This window comes from Oratosquilla oratoria, chromosome 43 (assembly GCF_046742065.1).
Source record: "Oratosquilla oratoria isolate Oo_2021 chromosome 43, ASM4674206v1, whole genome shotgun sequence".
NCBI lineage: Eukaryota > Metazoa > Arthropoda > Malacostraca > Stomatopoda > Squillidae > Oratosquilla > Oratosquilla oratoria.
This window is the reverse complement of record NC_134819.1, coordinates 34,407,344-34,435,057: the sequence shown is the minus strand read 5'-3', so window position 1 is coordinate 34,435,057 and position 27,714 is coordinate 34,407,344. Positions and strand designations below refer to the sequence as shown.

Below are 27,714 nucleotides of genomic sequence, written 5' to 3'. Positions count from 1 at the left end.
CAACACGGAAACATGTTGAATAAAATCCTCTGGAGACAACAAAACAAAATATATGAAATATGATTTCGTGTGCATGAGTTCAGTGATGGATGACAGAAGGATAGTGGAGTAATGACCAAACGGACTGGAGCCCAATCATTCCTTAGTTCAATTCTCTTAAATTGGCGCATATATATATATATATATATATATATATATATATATATATATATATATATATATATATATATATATATATATAATCTATATATATATATATATATATATAATTTTTTTTTTTTTTTTTTATTTTTTTTATTTTTATTTTTTTCTCCAGCTCATATGCTCAGGCTTGCTATTCACGCGAAAGTCACACTCGAGCGTGCTGTTCACGCGTTTACGCGCGAAGGTCACGCTCGAGCCAGCCAATCACGTGCCTAGGTCATGCTCGAGCGTGCTATTCACGTGCTCACGCACGAAGCTCGCACTTGAGTCAACCATTCACGCGCATACTCGCGTACTCGCCTAGGTCGGGGCCAAGCGAGCTATTCACGCGCTTAATTCACAAATCGAACTCAGAATAGGTCTTCTTCGAGAAAATTTCCCTTCCAGCCCATACATACAAGCGTGCTGTATGTGCGCTGCCTCGGCTAGGTCGCCCTCAAGCATCGATTCACGAGCTTACTCCCAAAGGTCGCACTGCATACTTTCACTCGCGTTTGTAAACTCGCGAAGGTTGCACTATGTCCTGTCATTTTGTGGGGTTTTCCTTCTATCAAATTATACCTATAACTACAAAGTAAATTTAAATTATATATATTGCACTCTCATTAAATCTGCTCGAAGACCTAACTTGTCTCTGTTTCGTAGTGCTAAAAATACAGATGTATGTTTGATGACAATTTCCCAAGATCGGCGTACGTCTTCTCGTTGACTTGACTGTTGATACTATCTAAGACAGAATCCTTATATCCATCTATACAATATCCCAACGTACAACCAACGTGGCCTTTGAAGTGGATCCGATCAAACCATGAATTAGATCATCATAAATATGTTGTGTTCACTCTTCAAAGCAAATAGAAGTAGTTTGCATGCATTGTCGTATACTCGTATGAGTAGTTCGATATACGTGAGAATCTGTGTGAGGATGTTAAATGCTGTTCGTAGAGATTCCACAGCATTCATCAGCTGGAATCCTATATAGATGACATGAGGACAAAACATAGCAAACAGGCCTAAAGAATAAAAGTATATAGATGTGTTAATGGGTCACGTGAAGAATTATCACCCCAGAACGCCCATATGAATAATCGTCACCCCATGAGATCCCACCTGAAGAATTGTCACCCCACTACGAACATCAACAGTGGAATAAATATTAGGTTAGGTTAGGTTGAATGAGGGTTATGTTTATTGTCATCAACTTATACAACCGAAGAATCGTAAACCCATGATGGACATGAAGAACTGTCACCCTAGGATAGCCCACATGAAGAATTGTCACCCCGTGGAAGTCTGGCGTGACGATTTTTCATATGATCCTAATTAATATTGGTATAACAACAATAGTTTTTGAATTTATGATTTGAAATTTTCAGGAAAACAACATGCAACGTGCAACATTAACTTATCTGGTGATAATATCGTATGCCGCTGTGTGAGTTTGCGACAGCCAGTGACAATGTCTTCTCGAGATTTGTCTGTTTCAGAACGACGAATCCCTTTGATTACCGGGTGATTGGGAAAGAATTCCAAATTCCTTAGCGCAGAACTGACAGAAATGTACGCAGCTAAGGAAATGAAAAATCTTAGTTTTCATGGTGTCATGCATTACCATGAAAATCAAATTTCAGTGAAACGTTTCACAAATTTTACCCATTGTCGGAAATTGATAATGACAAGGAGACGTTGTTTTGGTTTTCACACTATCAAATACCAGTATGTCCACCAATGAAGGAGTTTTCTGTGCCATAACAGGTAAGTTAATTTGAATGTTTCAACGACCTACCTTGTTGATGTCATTTAGCAACCTCCAAATGTCAAATGTTACGTCTTCATGCGATATTTGAATTATCGAACACGTTGGTGCGACTTCGGACACGTTTTTCGTGACAACTCGTCATATGCTTCATAGTGCCTATTATATCGTGCAGCATATGACGCCAATCGCTTTTGAATTTCGAGAGTTGATATGAGCTTTCGTTTTGACAGCCCACAGTCCGCTATATCCGATGTTGGTGACTGTATATCAGTGTCACTGTAGTCTCAAACTAGAATACTAGATATTCACGACAACTCATTATAATGCCATCCATGATAATCGTGCCATAATTGTCACCACATTTTGAACAAATTTAAAGATCTTTAGAGTCCAGATCAGACGTATAAAACTGTTATATACCAAACGAAGATTATTGTACTCGTAATCAAGAAAAAGGCCCAAACCACACACCGTTCTTTTACTGCAGTGAAAGCTGATGCAAGCAGAAATCGCGTTTCCTGCGTGCCATAAAAGATATCAAATAACCAGTGATAAGAATGGTAAGACAATTGTAGCGGACGCCTCCGTGAAGTGAATTTTGGCGCTGTGGTTGTCAGTCAATCCTTTCTGGACAGGATCATTGGAATAAAATTTGTTGTCATGTTCACGTACCAACTCTGGTTCTTGAAGTCAGGTACAAATTCCGATACAGTATTTTGTGTTACCAATTCGCAGGACATGGAAATTAGCCTTGTCTATTTCAGCGAGAGGGTATGGAATAGACAATTTTGATATACTGTGAAATTCACCTTCACGGTTTTGGGGTTTTCTGCGACCTTCCTCAATATTTTGTATTCCTTGACACGTGGAAAGTAAATTACGTTTGTCGCACACATGCAACAAACATACTTTTATTTGGCTGACAATATAAGTGCCATGGAATTTGACGTCAAAGAGGATGTGTGATAGCTTTACCAGATATATTTATTAGAAAAATTCAGAGCAGTCAGGATTAGTTTTTGCCAGTGTCCACATTCTGGATGCTCGTTGTATGTGATAACACGGGACAACCGACTTATCACCGTTCGAAGCTGAGGCCGCTGCGCAGAAACATTGTTCATCATTCCCGCCTATTCTTGTGCAGTGTTTTATCAGTTGCCCCTTTTGATTGCATTAAGCAATCGCAAAGGCCGATTCACTTACTTGATAGTATGATTTTGCCTTCTGCAGGTGACGTCATTCGTGTAAAAAAGTTTCAAATAATTTGACAGTCCAGAATTAGAAAGAAATGTATTAATAGCTGTACACTTATGATTGAAAAAATGGCCATGAAATTACGGCAGGGTTTGTTTTGTTAAAAAAAATCCTTTCCAGGGAAAGAAATTGGAAAAATCCGAAAAAGTGGAATTAAAAAAACACTTCTCATGATGACGTTATCACAGAACTATTTACAAGCATGGTTAAAGAACGTATAAAAATTTGTAATTTAAGTAATTGTTTAAATTGCATATATTAGTTGTATTACATCAGTAATGAATATATTACTATTCAACTTGATAAGACATCTAATATAAGTATTTACTACTAGCACAACCCACAGGAGTATTATATAAAACCTAACGTGGCAAGAGAGACCACCAAATGTTACCGATCATACCATGGCCGCGCGGCCGTGACGTCACTTGTCGTGCCCCAACGACCAGCCAGCCACACACCAACACTCAATACCAGAGACAAGTATTGACAAAAGTCCCCCGACATAGCCCCTCAGATAGAAGCACTACTGTATACTTTGGTTGGGATGGCTTTTGTCTGACACCAGTAATATATATACATATATATATATATATATATATATATATAATATATATATATATATATATATATATATATATATATATATACATATATATATAGTCGGAGTCTGAAGCAAAATATACCGACTCCAGTTAAATTTACACTTCATAAGGCCTTCGTTTAGTCTGTAGAGTTATGCAGTGCACACTCCTTATAAGTAGATTATTTAAAAAAAAACCCATCATTTTATAAAATGTAATAAATCTCATCGTCTTATCTTCGTGGTCATTCCACTAAACCCCCAAAACGTCCTTGTGCGACGCTGGCATTCAAATTTGTACGTAGACCGATAAATATCCTAAGTATTACTCGAATAAATTAAATAAACACCTCCATTTTACACCTGTTGACACACACTCACAGGAGCTGTAATATTCCTGTCAAGTTCCATATGCATCGTTTCCATCACTCAATCAGTTTGGTGGTTTCTCCCACTGCTGTGTTGCCAAACTTGATAATCATGATTTCAACTATAGACAAACGCAATAATACTATCTCCTCTCCTTTCCCCTTCTTTTTTTCCTCTATACTTTTTAACATTGAATTATTGAAATAAGGATATTCAAAGTTGAAAAAAAGTTTCACGTTTCAAACATGTTCATCTGTATCTTGTATTGTACTCGTATCGATAAGACCGGTTTCAGAACCAGAGTAATGTCCATCGCAATAATCGCATAGCAGTACCGGTATGTAGTTAAACCAATCTGAGGTACTTCTGTCAGTAATTTCAGTACATCAAGACAAAAGAAGGTATGAAAACATATGAAGGATGATGATACCCAAAATATGTATGATACATATATCTTTAAGTATCATACATGTTCAACTGTAACACTCGACCTTGTACCGTACTCGTATCAAAAAGGTTTGTTCCAAAAACAGTAAATGTGTGACGCATAGCATTGTGTAGTTGTTGTGCTTGGAAAGTATGTGGAAGGTTAATGTATATGCTCAGTATATGAGGTGATATACGTGAAAGGTATCACAATCAGTTAATTACATGAAGAGGAGTCGGAGTCGGTGTTACCAAAAATAGAGGAGAGAGAGAGTGAGAGAGAACCTAGCAAGACCAAATTACTACTTCTCGACACTGAACACCTTGACCATGGAAGTGCTTCAAACCAACAAAGACAAGAGTAAGCTATATGTACATAATCACATGTACACCAAGAAATAAACGCTTAAGGTAGGCATCAGCTGGCAAAGTGTGAAAGAAAGACGTGATATCTGTCTTGCGACAGTCAAGGCAGACTTGCAGATGAAATATCCAGTTGTGTTAGGTGAGCACAACCACAATAGAGTTGCAGCTAATGTAAAGCAGATACTTGCTGCTGCATCGGGAGGTATAAATGACGAAACAAAGGCAAGAATTGGGAGAATGTTACGACTGGAGAGACACAAACAGACATCAGCGAATTCATCACCCAGAAGAATAACTGCTTATCCTTCAGGATTGGACCACAACTGCTGGTGAGCAGGTTTCCATTCTTGATATATGACAGTGGGCCTGAAAGAGACAAAAGAGTAATTGTTTATGCAAGTGACCAGTGCTTACATGTCTTTGGTAAAGCCCGTACTTGGTTTTTGAATGCCAACTTCTCCATAGACCCTAAAATATTCAAGCAACTGTATTTCAAAACGGCATCTCTAGGGGGACAGTGCCATTATTTGAGTGTATGCATTTCTGACACACGAGCATCAAGAAGTATATCAAGATCTACAGGATGCAATTATAATTATCAGTACCGGTGTCATATGCCAGATAGACGCGTCCCACTTAGACGCATTTTATGAATAATGCCTGTTATTGCTTGTATTAACTATTGAATTTAATCACATTGTAAATATTACCATAGATAATTAATAAGCCAGTGTATATTTGCATATTTATTGTAGTAGAGGCCATCCAGGAGGTGCCGAGATAAGAGCGAGGGAGGAGGGTGGAGGGGAGTGGAATATATATGAAATGGAATGGGTGGGAGTGTTTTCTATGCCTTTTTCTTTTTTGGCTACCTCCCGTGTAAGGGGGAAAAAGCCTTTGGTATATGTATGTATGTATGTAGAGGCCATTAGATGGGAATTTGGGTTTTCAGGTCGACCCAAACCGCATGTTTTTGGACTTTGAGCAAGCAGTGATAAATTCCATAAGAATGGTCATAGATCACATATCATGTCATGGGTGCCTCTATCATCTCACCCGAGCAAACCTGGCGGATATCCGGGAGCTTGGACTTTCTAGAATGTACCGTGAGAGGAATGACTTCAATAACTATTGTGGCATGTTGGATGACTTTTCACGGGATATGTTACATTTACGCCAGGAAGCACCTGAGGAATTGGACCCTATGTTTGATTATTTTGACACAAACTATGTATCTGGTCGAGTCGACGAGTTCGACAATTCCACGACATAAGCTCACAAGACTAAACTCACACCCTTGATAAAAAAAATAACAGAAACTCAGACTTTCTATATATTCTTTATTAGATTATTTTTTATATTATATGAACAAAAGCTCACATTTTTTATTGAATTACATTTTATATCATACATTCATACCTTTTATATCATACAAACGGTACAAATACACAATTACAGATTGAAAATATTCACTCCAGTCCCACGACATAAGCTCACAAGACAAAAGCTCATATGACAAAACCTCACACTCTAAATGGAAAAAACGACTAAAACTCAGGATGTTTCATTTGGATATTTCCCATTTAGACGCTCCACTTTTTCGGCAGAACCAAATGGACGCTTTTAAAAAAAATGGGCTATAAAATATATCATCATTAATAAGGGTTTACTATCATTACAATTCTGTACTTTTACTAGTGTTGCCATAATGTGATGATAAATGAATATGATCTAAAATGTCTCATTCTCATATTTATACATTTTGACTTTCATCAGTCATACACTGATGTACTATAACTTAAATTTTAATGAAACTATACGTCCATTTGAGATGCTGTAGGCCATTGCATCAGATTGGAGTGAATAGTTCCAATCTTTAACTGTGTGTTTGTACTGTATGGTGTATTCACCATGGTCTTTGGATCACATGTTGGACTCGTGATCGAGAGCTATTTCCCTCCTGTAAGAGAGCTCAGAGCTCGTATGACCGATCTATGGGTAATGCTGTGAGTTGAAGTAATGACTCGAAGCGCAGCGATACTGAAATTATTTCAGCCCTGGGCAGTATATATATATGTATGATATAAGATTAATAAAGCAGATATAAAAAAAGTGTGAGTAATAAAGAAAAGAAAAAAAAGTGAACTTTTGTTGCTTTTTCCATCAAGGGTATAAACTTTTGTCTTGTGAGCTTATGTCTTGTGAGAACTCTGGCTCTCATTTAACCAGCAATAGCCACAGAGTAGGCCCATAGGTTATTCAGGGTTGGGAAATTGTTTTGTGAATATCTATCTCTGTGTGATCTTTATGATAGTATGTATTTGGGAACTCTGTAAAATGTTATTTATTTATGACTAAAACTGCTGTAACCATTCTTTCTTGTGGAACTTTTTTGTTTAATCCCTCCAACTCTTGGGTGATATTTGTAAGCAATATGAATCATCACACTCTTACAGTAGTTTTTAATCCCTTACTCTCCTACAGAGTCGGAGGAGATCCCAAAGAGTAAAGCAGAGGAGAAAGCCAAGGTATTTTACCGGTCATGCATTGATCCCAACAAGACTATTGAGGACCTTGGGGCACAGCCACTCGTCAAATTGTTACAGGTATGGATGCAAAATTCTTCGCTAAAGGAAAACCAACTTTGCGTATTAGCTCTGGGTAACATGAAACGGCTTCCTACAGTTTGGGGGCAGGGGATGCCACTGTATTAAAGGGATTAGAACCAGTGCTCTCTCTTAAGTGTGTACATGTTTGTGCACACATTGTGCAACTTATGCACAAATAAAAAAAATATGTGCAGACACCAAGGTTTTCAAATCAGAATTGAATTATTTAATTGCATAATTTCAGAATGATAAATTCAAAAGAGATGTTTCAGATACAGAGTGGAATTCTAGATAATTCACAACTAAATATTTATACATTTGCTTGAAGTGGTCAATGTGGCATTTGAGCAATAATGACTCATATAGTTGGCCACATACTTTGCATAGAATTACAAAAATTTACATACAAATTTCTGTGCAAAAAGGTTTAAAACGAACATGGATTAGACTTATCCTATCACTTGGGGTGATGGTGTGGAGTGCCCCAATCCCATGTACCTAGCGATTAAAAGTATTTAGTATTCTCTCTTACATACAACTTGTATATTTACTTGTATTCTGATTACTGCTAGGCAAGGGAAACTCCCTGTGCAAGTAATTGTTGCCTCAAGTTTCACTAAGCAGAAAACCTGTAGCCCCACAGTGGCTTGCAATGGTCCACAAAACCTCCCACAGATCTCTTTGGGAAGAAACTTTGGACATCTTTTTATGCCACTGGCTGAAAGTGGTATGGAGAGGATAGCAGTTGTCAGCTCTCCATGTGTGAAAAAATATAGAAAATGCAGTTGAAGTTGATAAAGAGAGAACTTGCGCCCAGACTGAATACTATCCTCTGAGGGCTGCATTTCCTGGTGGAAGTCACAGGGTTAACAGGTTTTGAAACTGGACATCATTGCTGTCCATCCTGCAGGACCATCACGTGCAGGTACCTATCTTTGCTTCTTCCCATATGCAGTGAAAGGCTTAGACCTATCTTGATTCCCCTTCACCACTATTCATGACAGATATGTTTGTTTCAGTTGCCACTAAGTGATTTTATTCAATTGAGGGAAGCCCAATGTGCCGCAAAAGCTTTAAACAGTTGAGAGGTGGCTCTTGATCTGAATGGGATTTGGACTGGGCCCCACACACATTTCACCCACCACTCAGATGTATAATAAAATAATTTCGCATTTACTGCAACAAAATCTATAAAGTGTACAGGCGAGACACACAAACTAATTGAAATATGATGTGGTGTGATCTTTGTACACAATGAAGTATGTAAATAAGAATGAGAGAATATATTGAATAGCAACCAAGCTGATTGTCTAACAGGAAAGATTGGAAGTATTGGATTTGTCATTATTAAAAGAAAGTATAGATATGACATTGTGGTGTTCAGGACAATGAAAGGAATGGATAGAACTGACAGGTGATAGTTTAGGATGGGAGGACCTGAAGGATATTAAGAATTACAGTTTTCTTTATAGATGTGTCAACTCATGGAATAACCTAGAATAAGACGTATCCCAGTCTAAGAATCATGAACAAATTCAAGGCTGTTTGGGGAAAAAATGGGACACCATGAGAGTAGTTTCTTCCCTGTTTGATTAATACATCATAGAAAGAGTCAATACAGGCTGTACACCCAGAAATATTTTTTTGGCTAAATATTTATTGTGACTCGTGTTGCTGGAGAAGATGTATATGAACGAGGTAAATAGATGAAAATATTCTATTTCTATTTTCATGTTTTCCAGGAAATTGGAGGCTGGTCTCTGAGCAACTGGACTGTACCAGCCAATTTCAATATTGGGGCTGAAATTCAGAAAAGCAAAGTGGACTTTATGTCCAGTGCCTTGTTCACATGGGGTGTCTCAGAAGATGACAAAAACTCCACCAGACATACCCTTCAGGTGAGTTGTGTTGCAGTCTTAACTTTGCACTTAATCCTTTCAAAATGATGATTTACTCTGTGTATTATGGTCAGCTTTATGCAGATAAAAGGGTAGACTCTGGCTTGATCCCCTGTAGCTGCGTTAGTGTCAATATCCAAAACAAAATCCACACAGTCCATGATCCTGTTGAAGGGTTAATTGAGTGACTATAGAAAGGAGGTTAATTGAGTGACTATAGAAAGGAAATAGTGGTCATAACATGAATATTTCCTTCATGGAACTAGAGTAATGATCTTGTCTTCTATAGTTTGACCAGGGAGGGTTGGTACTACCAACAAGAAACTTCTACCTCAATGAAACTGAGAAAACTGTTCTGGATGCCTACATTGAGTTCATCACTAAGGTAAGCAACTGCCACTATGTTTGTGTTCCTTCTCACTATTTTTCATTTCCTGTGTTCTTGTTTTCGATTACTCTTTTTGTCACAACCTAGGTCATATATTGTACATTTGATTTTGGCTGCCATGAAACAAAACTCTTCAACTGGAGACTGTCCTTGTCCCCATAACCACCAAAATGACTACTGTCCAAATTATTATTTGACCTCTTTAAGAAGTGGCTGGACTCAGGGTTGCCATGAATTCCTCAAAACAACTGACAAGAAAAATCCATGGATGGTTCAAGTTCGTGCTTGCTCAAACACTGTATAAACAAATTAAATTGTAGTTTGGGTTATGATATACCCAAGCTTGAACCATGTGTAAATTTAAAAGGAAGTATGGTAATTACAGAATATGAGACAGGGTCTCATGAGCATAGTTCCTGTTTTGTATATAGTGAGTCCTCCTTATACGGTAATTCTTTATCTGGTAAATTTACAGTTGTGGTATTTGGTAATTACTACCCTCGATTCTGTTTACGGTAAGAAAAAATCACAGATACGGTATCCGCTAGATATTTTGAAGAGGAAAGAGCAGGTTGAAGGTACGTCTACCATACCCTATTATTATATGTTATAATGGGTTCGGTATATGGTAATTTCAATTTGCGGTAAGGTTTTCAGGAATGCATATGTACCATACAACGAGGACTTACTGTACTACATTAAATTAGGTAAATATCATGCAATGGCAACCCTGATGTGATATCCCTATCATGAATGTTTACACACTGGTACTTCTCTCATAGGGAATTACATAACTGTTGTGTTTTCTGCATGATATTTTACTCTATTCCTGTTTCTGCTAAGTTTATGTTCTGTATTTATTTTTTTCCTTTTTTTCATTTCTAGCTGATTCATCATCAAAACATAATCATGGAGATTTCCTTCAAAAGGTGCGCGATCAGCGAGACTCCCATCATTCAATCTTGACCCTTTTCAAAACTATGGTGTACTGTAAAGATTTGTTATGACAAATGCCTGATGATTTCATTCATCTCATAAGTGGGCAGATCCTGACCTCAGTGAGGTGTTGATCAGTCAAAACCTCCAATCAAACTTTGACCGAATGAAATTGTCTGATGTTTGGAAATGACACTGCAGAGTATGGCATGGTATTAAGGGTGTTGACAAAGTTGCATTTAGATTGAGTGAATGTACATGGCAAGAACAAATAACTAACTAACCAGTGTCCAAACCTTTTGATGGCATCCTGTGCAGATTTTGTTTTGTATGTTGTCATATCATTATTCAGCTGATGGAGCTGACCTGGAGAGAGAGAGAGAGAAAAAAATCTTGATATGTCAAGACCCTGTTTCCTGTGAGTCTTCCTCTCAGAGCTGAATAAAATAATCTGTCTGAAGAGGTTATAAGATATGATAATCATTGTGTAAAATGTTTGCACAATATGGACCCAAGCTCAAGTTTATATCTGCAGGAAATTGCTATCTGCTGTGGCAGTATGAATATAAAGGGCAAAGTTGGCAACTCTAGTCAGATTTGAACACCTGTTTTAAGATCCTAGACTAATATAAGAAAATACCTATTCAATAGGTCTGGACATTGCTGCACTGTGCTGGTCAGTTGTTAATGTTCGCTTATACTCATTGTACTTGTACATGGTCATTCATTACACCTAAATGCACTAGCAATGTAGTAAAAGTCTCTGCAGTAGATAATGTATCTTTATAGTTTAGTATTATATTTTACTGACTATGTTTACCAGTAATTGTATATTAATATGCTTCCTGGTTTTGATCTGTGTTGATGGGGGGACAGTAAATGCTTCATCAAAGGACTACACTTGGTGCAGTAGGGAATTCGTGGTTGAAGACATTTTATTCATATCAAAGACTAATGCTTTTTTTCATTGTTGCAGTAATTTAGCAATATGTATCCCAAAAAAGATATATTAACTTGGACCTTGGGAGTACTGTACAATTATATACAATTGGTCTTCGTATTGATTTTGAGTTTTACTGATTGCTAGATTGATCCAAGCTGTTGGACAGCACTTGTATAACTCAGATTGTCTATATTTGCTCTTTATTTTACACTTCTCCAGAGTAGTCCTAGTTTGATTAATGAGCTAGAGACACCAAAGAATGCTTTCACTTCGGTCTTAATTCAGTTAGACAGTCTGTGCTCTGGGATTCACTGTACCAAAAATGTTGACTGTGATGTTTCTTTTTGACAGGTTGGTATGCTCTTGAAGGGTGAAGAGAATCGAACCCGAGAATGGGCACGTGTCATTGTGGATGTGGAAAAACGGCTGGCTGAAATCACAACACCAGATGATGAGAGACGGGATGATGAAAAGCTATACCACCTCATGTCCCTTGAGCAGCTTACTGACACTGCACCCTTTGTAAGTTCCTCTATTTTGGGTTATTCATAACTCCTGAAGAAGTACATACATACATACATATACCAAGGCTTTTTCCCCCTTCCAAGGGAGGTAGCCAAAAAGGGAAAGGCATAAAAACACTCCCACCCATTTCATCCCTAAATACACTCCACACCCCTCCCACCCTCCCTCTCATCTGAGCACCTCCTGGATGACGGGTCATCCCTGCACCCTGCCCACCGCCCTGGGTCAGAAGCAGTGTCGCAAGACACAGCACATCCACAACAAGGCCGCTTCATTTAATCGGCGACCCCCCCTCTCCGTCCCCCCTTGCATATAAGGAGAGGACGGGGAGAAATCCCTTCGGGCTGCGTCAAAATTTACTCACACATACTACCCCACCCCCCACCCCCCCTGAAGAAGTGAAAACTAATTGATTTAATCAGACAAGAAACATTGGCTTAAGGTTTAGACCAAGATATGAACTTGAGCTAGTTTGCCGTACTGGTTCACCCATGACTTCATTCACTAAGTAGATGAGGATATCTTAAAGCTTAGGCCATGTCATCTTTCATCCATTCCCAGTCTCTCTCAATTATTTTCTAACTTTTAGATACTCTTCCCTGCTCGATAGACATTCCACTTTTATATCCAAAGCCATCACTCTCACCATCATCATTTGTTTTAGCATTATCATTATAATTTATCTTATTGCTGTTACCATTGTTTTGAATTTTGAACAAAACAATGGTAATAGCAATAAGATAAATTATAATGATAATACTAAAATGATGATGGTGAGAGTGATGGCTTTGGATATAAAAGTGGAATGTCTATCGAGCAGGGAAGAGTATGTAAAAGTTAGAAAAAATGCAATGGGAGGACGGAGAGGGGGGGTCGCCGATTTAATGAAGTGGCCTTGCTGTGGATGTGCTGTGTCTTGCGACACTGCTTCTGACCCAGGGCAGTGGACAAGGTGCAGGGATGACCCGTCATCCAGGAAGTGCTAAGATAAGAGGGAGGGTGGAGGGGTGTGGAGTGTATTCAGGGATGGAATGGGTGGGAATGATTTTATGCCTTTTCCTTTTTGGCTACCTCCCTTGTAAGGGGGAAAAAGCCTTGGTATATGTATGTATGTATGTATTACCATTGTTTAATGTTGTCATCATGAGCATGATCTTGATGGTGATGTTAATCATCATCACCATCACCATCATATTGTAAGAGTATTTTTACAGTTTATTGTTGAAAAAAATTATTGCATATTCAATCATAAAACATCTTGTATTCCCTTACAGTTAGACTGGACAAAATTTGTGAATGCAGCACTTGTCAAGGTGAAGAAGCAAATGACTCCAAAGGACACTGTGGTAGTTTATGCTCCAGACTACCTTCGGAACTTGAACACTGTCCTGTTAAACCTGACCTCCACTGATGAAGGGATAATGTAAGCTTATATTGTGCTTCTGTCTATCTATCTACATACCTTATATGGGAGGTAGCAAGTCAAAGGCACTCGCTCTCTCCCACCCATTCCACTCCCATCCACCACCTTTTATCCCTCTCAGTTTATCTCTTTGTGGATGAAGGTTCATCCTTGTCTCCTGCTCATTGCTCAGGTACAGCAGGGATATTGTACTTACACAAACAATTACTTATTTATATCAGTACAGAAGCTTGTACTACTGGGATCTGCATTATACACAATCATGCACACAAACAACACAACATACACTCTATAAAGGATTTGTGGGAAAACCCAGTTTCAGCTGTGGCATTCCTTGGGGAGATGGGACTGCTCGGACAGACTGTCTAGGGAACGACAACAACAACAACAAGTGGGATGGATGTGATGCCATCCCATGGCACTTTGGTATTCAAAGCCCATTAAACTCGCATCACTCTAAGGTTCTGGCATTTGGTTTTGGGACTGGGCAGATGCCTACCATCTTCCATTAATTTTCCACCTTTTCACATCAAGAAAATTAAAATGGCAAATGTTCCCTCTTCCCAGAGACTGTGGTAAGTTCCAAGGATAACTGTTGGCTACTGTAGGGGCCATTGGTTTCATCAACTTCAAAGGGGAATTTATGCTTATAGTCATATTACTTCAGTCCCATGCTGCAGTAATTCTGCATGGTCTCCTCAGTCTAGACCCCATGCAACCACCTTTTTCATTCCAGTAGGATAGATAGACTTGTGTCAGCCATGAATTCTGTGGGCATCCCTTGTTTCCTCCACTGAGGGTTATCTCTGTGCAGATAATCATGTGAAGAAAGTGTACCACATACCAACATAGTCAAAGTTAACTTGCACAAGTGATGCTGGTAACAAGTACTGACTAATTCTCATGGAACAATTGCTGAGTTGAAATAAAGTCATACTAATGATAACCCCCACAAATCTATGAAGGCACCTAGTATCATAGATGTTGAGGTGCCTCTTGAAGTTGGCATTCATTATCCATACTTCACAGCCATACAGCTATACAGGGAACATAAGCAATTTAAAGTTTTTAAAACTGTCCTCTTGCATAAATATTGACAATGCCATAGACTCAAGTTAAGTGAGTTTATAATGCCATGGGCCATGCCAATCCCTTGGAGGACTTCCTGTTGTGACCTACCACCTGTTTGCACTACACTAGCAAAGTATGTGAAGCTCCAAGACCTCACATACCTTCCCAAATTCTATCACCAAAAGTAGTACTTAAGGCAGTGGTTCCCAAATTTTTTCTGTCATTTCCCCCTTGCACCCAGTTCAACCATCCAGATTTCCCCCTTTCATGTGTATGAGGGAAAGAGTAGTTAAAACACACTGTGACTATTTACTAATTTATTTTTCAAATGTACATATATACTGATAAACAGGCATTCTCTCTCTCTCTCTCTCTCTCCCTCAGACATGAGAAAATTCATCTGAGATTTTTTTAGTTCGTAGGTAGTATAATTATTTCCCCCCTGGTAGCTTCAAATTTCCCCCAGTTTGGGAACCCCTGACTTAAGGAATTTTGTTTAATTTATTATAACGGTATAAGAGGGAGGGTGGAGGGGTGTGGAGTGTATTCAGGGAAGGAATGGATGGGAATGATTTTATGCCTTTTCCTTTTTGGCTACCTCCCTTGTAAGAGCCTTGGTATATGTATGTATGTATGTTATTATAATGGTAACAATATCGATGTAAAGTTAAATGCACTCACTGTGGTTACTTTTCTCATTACAGTGCATTCCATGACTACCTTGTGTGGCATGTTGTTAAGAATTACATCGGATATTTGTCTAGAGACTTTAGGGATGCTGCCAAAATCCTTGAGAAAGCTCAGATGGGAGTTGAAGGTAGTGAGGAGCCTTGGCGATACTGTGTGTCAGCAACAGATGCTGCCATGGGCCCAGCTGTTGGTGCCATGTATGTTCGCAAAGCATTCCAAGGCAACTCAAAGAATGTGGTAAGTTTTTTTAGGTGAGAGTGAGGATTTTGGATTTTCAGGTTTCAGAACTATTAAGGAAGTTTTAGAACTGTCTTATTACAGAGAGAAACCAAGACAAGAATAAAATACAATGAAAAAATGAGTATGTAATGCATCAATGCAGAGAGCATAGAGAACATTCCAGTATACTGTAGTTCCACCTGCTGGTGTATAAGAATTGTCCTTGTTCTTCATTTGAATTTATTGTGTATTAGTTGATTGTAATACAGTAAACCTTTGATATGACAAACCATGTCATAGTGAATTTCATATTGATTGAATGTCATATTCCTTCTGAACTAACCTTTGATACAATGAACCTAATTTGATATATAAAGTAAAAGTTTTGTAAACAGTGACACCTTCCTCATTACTTCCAATGACACTAAAACCACCAAAAATTATTTTCACTGAATTAGTCAATTGTTGCCTTGCGTTTCACAAAGTGGAAAACCCACGACCCCACAATGGCTGGCTGTCAGTGGTCCTTGGAACCTCCCACAGATCTCTGTGGGAAGAAACTTTGGAGTGTTGTCTGTATTGTTTCAGTGTATTTACCTAATTGTACCTAATTGCAGTATACAGGAAAGGAGCATTCCATGTTCGGATCTGTCTCCTATTCTCTAATCTTTTGTCATACCTAGCCCCAAATTCATGTAAAGTTCGAGTGTGGGATTGTTTCTACATCACCAGCTAATAGTGATAGGGAGAGGAGGGAAGTTACTGGTTGTCAGCTGTCCGTGTGAGTAAAAGTGTAAGAAATACAGCTGAAGTTGATAAAAAGAGATCTCGAGTCCAGGCATGTAGTTTTCTTCAATTTGTTCCCACATCTGGCATTTGATCTTTGAACTGAACCCAAGATCTATCTTTTATCAACTTCAACTGCATTTCTTACACTTTTCACTCATGGAGAGATGACAGCTAGTAACTTCTCTCCTTACCTTACTACTTTGAGCCTGTGACAGAAACAGTCCTACACTGATATAACACAGACAACAGTCCAAAGTTTTCACCCAGAGAGATCTATGGGAGTTTCCAAGGCCCCCATTGTGGTTCTATGTGTTTTCCACTTAGTGAAACACAAGGCAATAACTGATTGATTGTTCCCATGACCTTATGACACCCTCCTGCCCCAAATTAAGAGATCCTCAGTTAGTTTTATCTGCCCTCTTAAATGACCTGAACACTGGTCATGTAACCACTTTCTCTTCTTTCTTTCAACATTAGCAGGTCCAGTGCTTGCAGTCTCTCTTTGTACATTTTATTTGGGTGACTGGAAACCAATTTAGTGACTATTTTGTATTTTCCCAATCTTGTTTGTGTTCATTTCTTTGTAGAGATGCTCCAGTAAAGCAGAAGGGATGTTCTCTGCTGTATAGATTATTTTGAATGGATATGGAAAGAATGAATAAAGAAAGACTAGCAGAAAGTGTGTGGAAGGCAGGGGTGGATGATGTAAACATAAAGGGAAGACTGAGAATGGAATAGATGAATGGGGTGAAGAGGGCTTTGGGCACTATGGGAATTTTTGTCAAGCAGGGAAGGGAGAGGGCATGAGGTAGGTGGGAATGGAGAACGGTTGTAAATGGATGATAATTTGATGTGGCCTGAAGGGATTTCTTCTTGTGTGCTTTGTAAATTCTGGAGTGGATGAGAGGTAGAGTCACCATCTAATGAATTATGCAAATAGGAAAGTGACAGAGATGAAGACTTATTGGAAAATTTATGGATTGATATATAGACTATTATACATATATCTGTGGGAAGGCACTGTGGGAGGTTTTGTGGATATACGGGATAGGAGGAAAGCTTCTAGGAGCTGTAAAGAGTTTTTACGAGAGTAGTAGAGCATGTGTCAGGATTAGAAATGGAGAAAGTGAGTGGTTCGAGGTAAAGGTGGGACTTCGTCAGGGATGCATTATGACGCCCTGGCTGTTCAACTTGTACATGGATGGAGTGGTGAGAGAGGTAAATGCAAGGGTGGTGGGTCAGGGATTGGAGATGGTTAAAGAAGATGGAGAAAAGTGGGAGGTGAGCCAGCTGTTGTTTGCAGACGACACTGCGCTTGTGGCAGGATCGGAGGAGGGATTGAGGAAGTTGGTGACAGAGTTTGGGAGTGTGTGTGAAAGAAGAAAGCTGAAGATAAATGTGGGTAAAAGTAAGGTGATGAGATGTACAAGGGGTGAAACTGGCAGCAGACTGGAAGTGAGCATTAAGGGAGAGTGACTGGAGGAAGTGGATAGTTTTAGATACTTGGGTGCAAATGTGGCAGGAAAAGGTGGAGTGGAGGTGGAGGTAGAATATAGATTGAGAGAAGCGAGTAAATGCCTTGGTGGATTAAAAAGTGTAATGAGGAATAGACATTTGGGAATGGATGCTAAGAGGAGACTGTATGAAGGAGTGATTGTGCCAACAGCACTGTATAGGACAGAAACATGGAACATAAGAGAGGAGTTTGAATGTGTTTGAGATGAGGTGTCTGAGAAGTATGATGGGGGTTACTAGGCTAGATAGAGTGAGAAATGAGGAGGCGAGGAGGAGAACAGGAGTGGAAAGGGAGTTGGGAGATAGGGTTGACGAAAGAGTATTAGGATGGAAAGAATGAGTGAAGAAAGACTAGTAAAAGAGGTATGGAAGGCAGATGTGGAGGGAGTGAACATGAGGGGACATCCTAGGATGAGATGGATTGATGGGGTGAAGGGGGCTTTGGGGAAGAGGGGAATGTCTGTTGAGGAAGGACAGGAGAAGACAGAAAACAGGGGTGAATGGAGAATGGTTGTATATGGATGATGTTGTGATGCATGAGGTGAAATGGGTGTGGGGATGGGGGGGTGAGGTAGTATGTGTGAGCAAAATTTGATGCAGCCCGAAGGGATTTCTCCCCATTTTCTCCTTTTATGCATGGGGCGACGGAGAGGGGGGGGTCGCCGATATAATGAAGCGGCCTTGCTGTGGATGCACTTTGTCTTGTGACACTGCCTCTGACCCAGGGCAGTGGACAAGGTGCAGGGATGACCCGTCATCCAGGATGTGCTAAGATAAGAGGGAGGGTGGAGGTGAGTGGAGCGTATTTAGGGATGGAATGGGTGGGAATGGTTTTATCCCTTTTTCTTTTTGGCTACCTCCTTTGTAAGGGGGAAAAAGCCTTGGTATATGTATGTATGTATACATATATCTTACTGCATTGGTATATGACAAAATGGTTGATAATTTTTGGGGGTAGGGGGGCATTCTAAGGCACTCCAACTGTGAAAAGAGCAGTGTCTCTTAACCTGTATGCCATGGGACATCATGGAGATGACTAAAATAGCATGTTGGCTACCAGAATAAAAGTAAAATTGACAATCAGTAAAGTTTTAATTGGTATGGCAGGGATTAAAGTTTACATCAAAAGATGGTTAAAATTAGACACGAGACAGGTTTGTAACTTTGGTTAATAAACTATAGCTGATGTTTGGTGTCATGCTTAACTAATGGGAATACCTTTTGTCATTCCTGGCTGTAGAAGATTTAAGAAACTTGATGTTATCTTTCACATTTTTAAAGTTTGTTGTCATTTACAATAATCTTGATACATCTGACAGACTGAGTCAATGATCCAAGGTGTTCGCAAAGCATTCAGGGAGAGCATTATGAATTTGGACTGGATGGACAACAAAACTCGCCAGGCAGCCATTGGTAAAGCAGATGCTATCACAGAGATGATAGGTGAGACAAATACAACATGATATTTCACTGCTGTCAGTGAGGTATGAAGAATATGCTTAAGATAATTGTACTTATATTTTAGATTTGTACACATACAAATGTAATGGTCTTTTAATATGTTTGCACACCCTATTTGATGCTACTGGCACTTATAGACTAAACAAAATGTATTAGCTAAAAAAAATACACACACACACTCATGGGGAGGTGTGTGTTTGTGTAAGGTCACAGCATTACCCTCTCTTCCAGGAGGGAAATGGCTGTTGATCACGAGTCCAACACGTGATCCAAAGATCATGGTGAATCTCACACACACACAAAATCTGTTGAAAACAGTACTGGATTGAAGAGTATGTGATATTAGACCATTGCATTTCTTTTACATTGTTTGCCTAATGATATTTTTCATCATTTAACATATTCATCTTCACTCTTACAGGTTTCCCTGAATACATCTTAGATGAAGACCAGTTGAATGATAAATTCCATGGGCTGAAAGTTAATGAAAGACAGTTTTTTGAAAATAACCAACGGGTTTTAGAATACAAAGTGAAAGAAAGCTTTGAGCTTTTGTTCAAACCTGTTAATAAATCCAGATGGGACATGTCAGCTCCAACTGTCAATGCATACTACACACCCACCAAGAATGAAATTGTTTTTCCTGCGGGTATTCTCCAAGCTCCTTTCTTCCACATAGACTATCCTAGATCCCTTAACTATGGGGCTGTTGGAGTAGTCATGGGCCATGAGCTTGCTCATGCCTTTGATGATCAAGGTAATATTAAATCTTTATGAAAATTTGATTTAGTTTTTAACAGTTGTTTTCAACCCTAAAAGCCTACTGAAATCCCTGAATTTCTTTACTGTGTATCTTTCATTCTATTACTTCAAAGACAATATTCTAGAAATAGTATATATATATATATATAAATATATATATATATATGAGTGGATGGGTGGTGAGCTAAACACATAGAACAGTTGTAGTTTTATTCACTGATGTTTCATCCTTACTTGGACATTCTCAAACTACATACAATTTTAAAAAATGTGTTCCTCTCCCTCCATACCCTCATCCGTTCTCAATGCTTCTCATGTGACTCCGACCATGCTGCTTCTCCCTCCGTTCACAATCATCCTCTTGACTTCCTTGATGATTAAAGTGCTTATTGCTCCCGCTAATTTTATAAACCCATCCCTATGGTTGATGCAGGGGTGGGAAGTAATGTAGGCTGCCTCCACTATTTTTCTTTTCTTTTTCTCTAGACCTTTGTGGAGCACCTCTGTCCTGTTCCAATCTGGAAGATCACCATATTGATCCAAATGAACCACTAGCGAGTTGGAGGTTCTGTGAGCTTTGACGTCATTTTTGTGTTCATATGTCCGCAGCTCCACTGATCTTCCTGCCTCTCCATAATATCCTAATGGGCAACCACTACATGGTATATTCTAGACCTCGCCTCTCTCCATACCTTTTTCTGAGTTATTTTTATTCTTGCTCCTGACAAGTTCTCCTAATTTCTTACCTGTGAAAAAGCAACGTTCACACCCGCTTTTGTGAGAATATGTCCCAACTCCTCTGCATACTTCAAGTTGGGGACAGACAAAATCCCAGCCTTGCCTTCTCTGGACTGGAAAAGGAAGAAGGACAACCGGTCCAGAGAAGGCAAGGCTGGGATTTTGTCTGTTCCCAACTTGAAGTATGCAGAGGAGTTGGGACATATTCTCACAAAAGTGGGTGCATTGCTTTTTCCACGGGTAAGAAATTAGGAGAGGTTGTCAGGAGCAAGAATAAAAATAACTCAGAAAAAGGTATGGAGAAAGGCACGGTCTACAATATACCATGTGGTGATTGCCCATTAGGATATTATGGAGAGACAGGAAGATCAGTGGAGCTGTGGACATATGAACTCAAAAATGATGTCAAAGCTCACAGAACCTCCAACTCGCTAGTGGTTCATTTGGATCAATGTGGTCATCTTCCAGATTGGAACAGGATAGAGGTGCTCCACAAAGGTCTAGAGAAAAAGAAAAGAAAAATAGTGGAGGCAGCCTACATTACTTCCCACCCCTGCATCAACCATAGGGATGGGTTTATAAAATTAGCGGGAGCGACAAGCACTTTAATCATCAAGGAGGTCAAGAGGACAATTGAGAATGGTGGGAGAAGCAGCATGGTCGGAGTCACATGAGAAGTATTGAGAACGGATGAGGGTATGGAGGGAGAGGAACACAGCAAGGATGAATTATATAAGCTGTTTATTTTGTAAGATTGTATGTACTTTGAGAATGTTTTGGTAAGGACGAAATGTCAGTGAATAAAACTCCAACTGACTGTTCTCTGTGTTTAGCTCACTGCCCTTCCACTCATTTGTCTTCCATACTTCAACATATATATAAATATATATATATATATATATATATATATATATATATATTTATATATATTTATATATATTTATATATATATATATATATGTATATATATATATATATATGTATATATATATATATATATATATATATATATATATATATATATATATCTGTGCAACAGAGGACAAGGATGACTTCTTCATCCATGAGGTGCTCAGATGGGAAGGGTGTTAAATGGGTTTTTATATGTATGTAGTTGGCCACCCCCATGTAAGGAGAAAGAATCTTTGATATGTATGTATTTATTGCTGTACTTTGTACAAGATACAGAATATCTAATCTGTGATTCCTCTGTTAATTCAGGAAGAAAATATAACAAGGATGGTAATTTGCATCAGTGGTGGGAACAGAAGACCATAGACCGATTTAAGTTGAAGACAGCGTGTATGGTTGAACAGTATTCCCAGTATTCCCTGAATGGAGAAAAACTTAATGGAAAACTAACCCTAGGTACTACCAGCAGTCTTGGTTTACCCTTGCGAAATCACTGTTTGATACTGAAAAAAAAAATTGTTGTTGAGGGTGCATGTGTGTGTGTATTTACCTAGTTGTATTTTACGGGAAGGGGAGCTATGCTCGTGGGGTCCCGTCTTCATATCTCATTTTATCTAAACTATTTTTAAATTCATGTATTGTTTTTGCACACACCACTTTCTCATCTAACTTGTTCCAACTGTTTATTACTCTGTGAGGAAAGCTGTTCTTTTTCAAGTCTCTTCTATAGCTGTCTTTTTTTATTTTCTTTCCGTGTCCTCTTGTATTTCTGTCATCCCATTTTATCAGATTCTCTCTATCAGTAATTTCTATGCCTTTCATGATTCTGTAAATAGCTATCAAATCTCCTCTCTCTCTTCTTTGCTCTAGTGTCTGTAGTTCAAGTTTTTCTAGTCTCTCTTCATAGTTTAGTGGTGTTTCCTTGTTTCCACCTTTGTGAATTGGCACCACATTTGCCCTTTTACAATCAAGTGGCACAATGTCTTCTTTCAATGAATATGTAATAAGACTGTGGATCTTGTCTGCTAGTTATTTCACACATTTTTTAAGTATCCAGTTTTAGATCCTGTCAGGTCCTGAGGCTTTTATCACATCCAAGGATCCCAGGAGATTGAGCACTTCCCTTTTACATTTATATCTGCTAAACCTGGTTTTTTGCTTCTCTCGCTTTTCTCCAAAAAGTTGCACTCATTTGTGAAGTGTGATTGGAATCCTTCATCCATTATTTCTGCCTGAGCTGAGCCCTCTTGTAAAGCCCTCACCATTTACTATTAACTTGGTGATTTCTTCCCTGTGTCTCATTTTACCATTTATGAACCTGTAAAACAGTTTTGGTTCATCTTTGTATTTTTCTGCTACACCTCTTTCAAAATTGCTTTCTTCCTGCAAATTCTGGTATATTCATTCCTAGCTTGTTTGTAAGCTTCTTTTGTTTTATTGCTTCTTTTCTTTCTCCATTTTCCCCAAGCTACATCCCTGGCCTTTTTTTTTTTTTTTTTTTTTTTCAATCTTACATTTTTTTGTTAAACCAATCCTATTTTTTGCTTTTTCCTTTTTCCTTTCTTTAGTGTTTGGCACATGTTTGTTCACTCCTAGGTTGTAAATGAAAGTTTTCCCCATTTCCTCCTTATTCTTGTGGTATTCATGAATTCCTCCCAGTTTGTTTCTTCCAAGAATTTTCTCAATCGTAAGTAATCTGCTTTCCTAAAATTGAGTCTCCCTTGCCTGTGTGATTCATTTCTTGGCTCTATTTTGTCATCCTCCTGCTGAAATTCAATTGTAACATGGTTACTTTTTCCTGTTGGGCAAAGGTAGTTCAAGGAGCTAATGATGTCTGGCTCTTTGGTTAGTAACAGATCTAATCTTGTGGGAGTGTCATCTTCTCTTAACCAGGTCACTTCCTTTGCCCACTGGGTCATTGTGTTCTCCATTGCTACATTCAACAGTGCTTCCCATTCCTCCCAGTTGATGTCACCACAATTAAAATCTCCAATAAGGACTATGTTACTATTTTGTTCAATATATTTCTTTAGGAAAGGAATTGTATACTTTAACATTTCTTGATATAAGGATATTCAGTTTCATCGTCAGCTCTTTTCTTAGGGGGAACATATGCCACCATAAAGTCTCTTTTATTGTATCCTTTAGTACTGATCTCTAGGTGAATTGCTTCAGCCTTGCCTTCACTCAGATTTGCCTCTTCCACCTTAATGTCACTTCTCATAACAAATATTACTCCTCCACCCTTTTTATCTTCTGTCTCTTCTCCAGGAAGTGTATATGTTGTTCCCCAACTATATATCAACATTTTTTGGTAGTTTAGTCTCTATTAGACACAATACATCAGGCTCATTTATCCTTGCCTTAATGGAAATTTATTTGTAATATGTGTATGCACATAAGTCTTTTTTCAGTTGTGTCATGTTCATGTAATGTAATAAATGTCCATTGGATAACTAGTGTTTATACTAGGTCAATTTTTATATTACAGGGGAAAACATAGCTGACAATGGAGGGCTAAAAGCTAGTTATAGAGCCTATGAAGAATGGGAGAAATCCAATGGTGTTGAGGAGCCTTTACCAGGCTTGAATTTAACATCTAGGCAACTCTTCTTCCTTGGCTTTTCACAGGTATATAGAAATACCAATGCATGTTTTATAAAAGTATGACCCATCCTCCTTCTTTCATATGTTTTATATACTATATGCACAATTCTTATCTATAATGCAGTGTCATTGAACTGTAAAAAATATATACAAAAAAAATTGAAGCTAGTTAGTAAATCAGATGTTGCATCAAGTTTCTCTAACCAGAAACTTGCATCCGCATGGAAACTGACAGCAGTAACTCAGACCCTTTTATAAGGCTCTACAGTAAGAAACAGGCTGCTGTTTGTGTTGAATTATTTTATTTATTTAGTTATTTCCATGTTTCTGCCCCATACAGTGCTGTTGGCACAATCACTCCTTTATACAGTCTCCTCTTAGCATCCATTCCCAAATGTCTATTCCTCATTACACTTTTTAATCCACCAAGGCATTTACTCGCTTCTCTCAATCTACATTCTACCTCCACCTCCACTCCACCCTTTCCTGCCACATTTGCAACCAAGTATCTAAAACTATCCACTTCCTCCAGCCGCTCTCCCTTAATGCTCACTTCCAGTCTGCTGCCACTTTCACCCCTTGTACATCTCATCACCTTACTATTACCCACATTTATCTTCAATTTTCTTTCTTTCACACACACTCCCAAACTCTGTCACCAACTCCCTCAATCCCTCCTCTGATCCTGTCTGGCTAGTAGGAGAAGCAGGGGAACACTTGTCATGTGTGAGCTCTTGTGTGAAAAAATTGTTTTGGAAAATAGAGGAAAATGATGGAAATATCTTGGGTCTAGTCTGGAGATCAAGTGTCAGCCAGCCTCTAATGGATGTACCTCTGGTTGGAGGTGAGGTGTTGATGGGTTTTGGGAATGTTCATTAAGGAGATGATCCTCTCTGACATCTGTCCTGCAGGACCTCCATTAGTGGTTCTCATAGTTGGTTTAAAGATATTTTATTGGATTTACATCATAATTGAATTGGCTACCTCCCTTATAAGGGGGAAGTTGTCCTTGGTATATAGATAGACATCTTAATTAGAAGTAAGGAGATTTTGGGATAGTATTAATATGTACTCATTGTAAGGGTGGTGGTGAAAAGCCAACTCCAGGAGGCTTATCGCTGTGGCCAAAGCCATTACCTTTGCTCTATGCACTTGGACCATTGCAGCAGGTAATAGTCACTGTTGGGAATTGGAGAGTGCAGGATTTGAACCCACAACTAAGCGAATACGAGACCAGCATGCCTCTGATTATGCCACGTGGTGTAAGGGTACATATCTCAAATAACATGGGTACACTGGGTAGTAATAATTTAGTCAGAGAAAGCAGGATTAGCTGAAGATAAGGTAGTGTGGTGATTAGTGCAAGAGTGGAGGGACCTGCAAATGGTGTTCCTGTGATATGAACATGAGAGATTCATCTCCCCACTGCCCATCTTCAAAACCCATCAGCATCCTTACCTTCATGTGGAGGTGCAGACCTGATGGGCTAGTGCATGGTCTCTATTTCCTCCACCTTTTCATGTAGAAGAACCAACTACTGGTAACTGCTCTCTTCTTACTAATGTCAGCTGGTAGCATAGAAACTGTCCCATATTAAAACACAGACAACAGTCCAATGATCTTCCCAGAGAGATTTGTAGGAGGGCCTGGAGACCATTGCCAGCTACTGTGGGGCTGTGGATTTCCATTCAGTGATTCTCAAGGCAACAATTATCATTGAATAGGATAGGACCAGTACAAGGCATTTGGTTTGTTTCATGACAATCAAAAATTGGCTTCTAAATTGTGTAGAGATGCAATAAGTGAAACTTGAATCTATGTACAGTACCAAGTTTTGTGTGGTGAATGATAATTCTTACCCCTTCCATATGGTGGCGCCTACGTAGGCGGTATGAGGAGCAAGTGGATACACGAGGCTGCCATATCGGCGTCTTGATTATATTTATTGTAGTTGTCCCTGAGTAACTGACATACTCTCTAAACTGGCTTCATCACATTTTCTATGGTTATCAAAATTCACGGGTGAAAGAGAGAACGATCGATATAAGCGTTGACTATTTTTTATGATGCGAGTATTATGACGCAACATCATACGTCTGGCAGCTAATGCTGCCTGCAAGATTTTGGCCCAGAGTGAAGTGGTTAATGCACTCTTAGTCTTTCTTACATCCTCACTAAAAAGCATTTTGTCAAATATATCAGGAGAGTACTATATGCAATGCATTTTTTTCAGGTTTGGTGCTCATCTATGTCCAAAGAGGCTGCACACCTGGAAATAGCAAAAGATTCTCATGTGCCAGCAGAATTTAGAGTCTTAGGAACATTGTCCAATTTTGAAGATTTTTCTAATGTATTCCATTGTCCTAAAGGATCTCAAATGAATCCTGCCAAGAAATGTGAAGTTTGGTGAAAATAGCATGTGTTGTAGGGATGTTAGCATTGTCCATTTTTTTTTTTTTTTTTTTTTTTTTTTTCATTGATTTGTTTAACACTAGTTACTTAGATCAAATGTAATACCACAAGAGTTTATTTTTTGTTATTATATAATGTTTTATGAAAATATTTTGTTATTGTAATCCATATGATATACTTTGGCCCAAATATTAGTTTTGTACATGAAATCTCGTCAGTTGGAAAGTATTGGTAAAGTGTAGGATTGAGAGTGGAAGTAAGTTGTTAATTTTAACACAAACTTGATATGACCACTGGTATTCTACTCTGCACAGATAGTTTTGAAAAGATGGATGATTATTATGTACATTTATTTTATGGTTATTATGGTGTAGATCACCAGTTTAGATATTTTTTAATGGAAGATATGTCAATAGGATTAATTTGTAATCAGTGGTTCTTCAATAATTTTTGTGGGCAGTAACCCACAATATTGTCCATGCATTGACGATCCATATCATCAACTTTCAAATATACTTTTAATTATTGTTGGTCAAGGACTTTTCTAAGCTGAGTATAATCATCTGGCATTAGCAAATATGTATATACAGTATTTAAAAGTAAAGTCTAGATTTGAATCAGCTACCAGAGTCCCTTGGTGACTTAGATTGAGGTGAAGGCCAGGAGCACATGTAGCATATGTTAAAACATTCAGAAACTGGTGATTTTCTGTCTAAATTATATATGATTTTTCATGGAGTACAGAAGGGCTAGCTGTATGTAGTTCAAGTATGAAGCCTGAAAACAGATTGAGGGCAAATATATGATATATTCACTGATTTCAGTGTTGGAGATATATTGCAAGTGCCATTTAAG

At 38.6% G+C, this 27,714-nt stretch overlaps 1 protein-coding gene across 3 annotated transcripts in view; it reads left to right on the top strand.

Annotated features, from left to right (window-relative positions):
* Nep3 (M13 family metallopeptidase neprilysin 3) overlaps nt 1–26,929 on the top strand; it is a 119,164-nt gene extending 92,235 nt beyond the window's left edge. For all 3 annotated transcript variants that reach the window (XM_076179573.1, XM_076179574.1, XM_076179575.1), the window contains exons 5-15: nt 7,446–7,567; nt 9,313–9,468; nt 9,758–9,853; nt 12,087–12,257; nt 13,535–13,683; nt 15,459–15,681; nt 19,287–19,410; nt 19,850–20,185; nt 22,150–22,296; nt 24,332–24,471; nt 26,681–26,929. In XM_076179573.1, the coding sequence (XP_076035688.1) occupies nt 7,446–7,567; nt 9,313–9,468; nt 9,758–9,853; nt 12,087–12,257; nt 13,535–13,683; nt 15,459–15,681; nt 19,287–19,410; nt 19,850–20,185; nt 22,150–22,296; nt 24,332–24,471; nt 26,681–26,857 (1,841 nt within the window). In that variant the 3' untranslated portion in view covers nt 26,858–26,929. The remainder of the gene's footprint in view (nt 1–7,445; nt 7,568–9,312; nt 9,469–9,757; nt 9,854–12,086; nt 12,258–13,534; nt 13,684–15,458; nt 15,682–19,286; nt 19,411–19,849; nt 20,186–22,149; nt 22,297–24,331; nt 24,472–26,680) is intronic.
* Nucleotides 26,930–27,714: the final 785 nt, after the last annotated feature.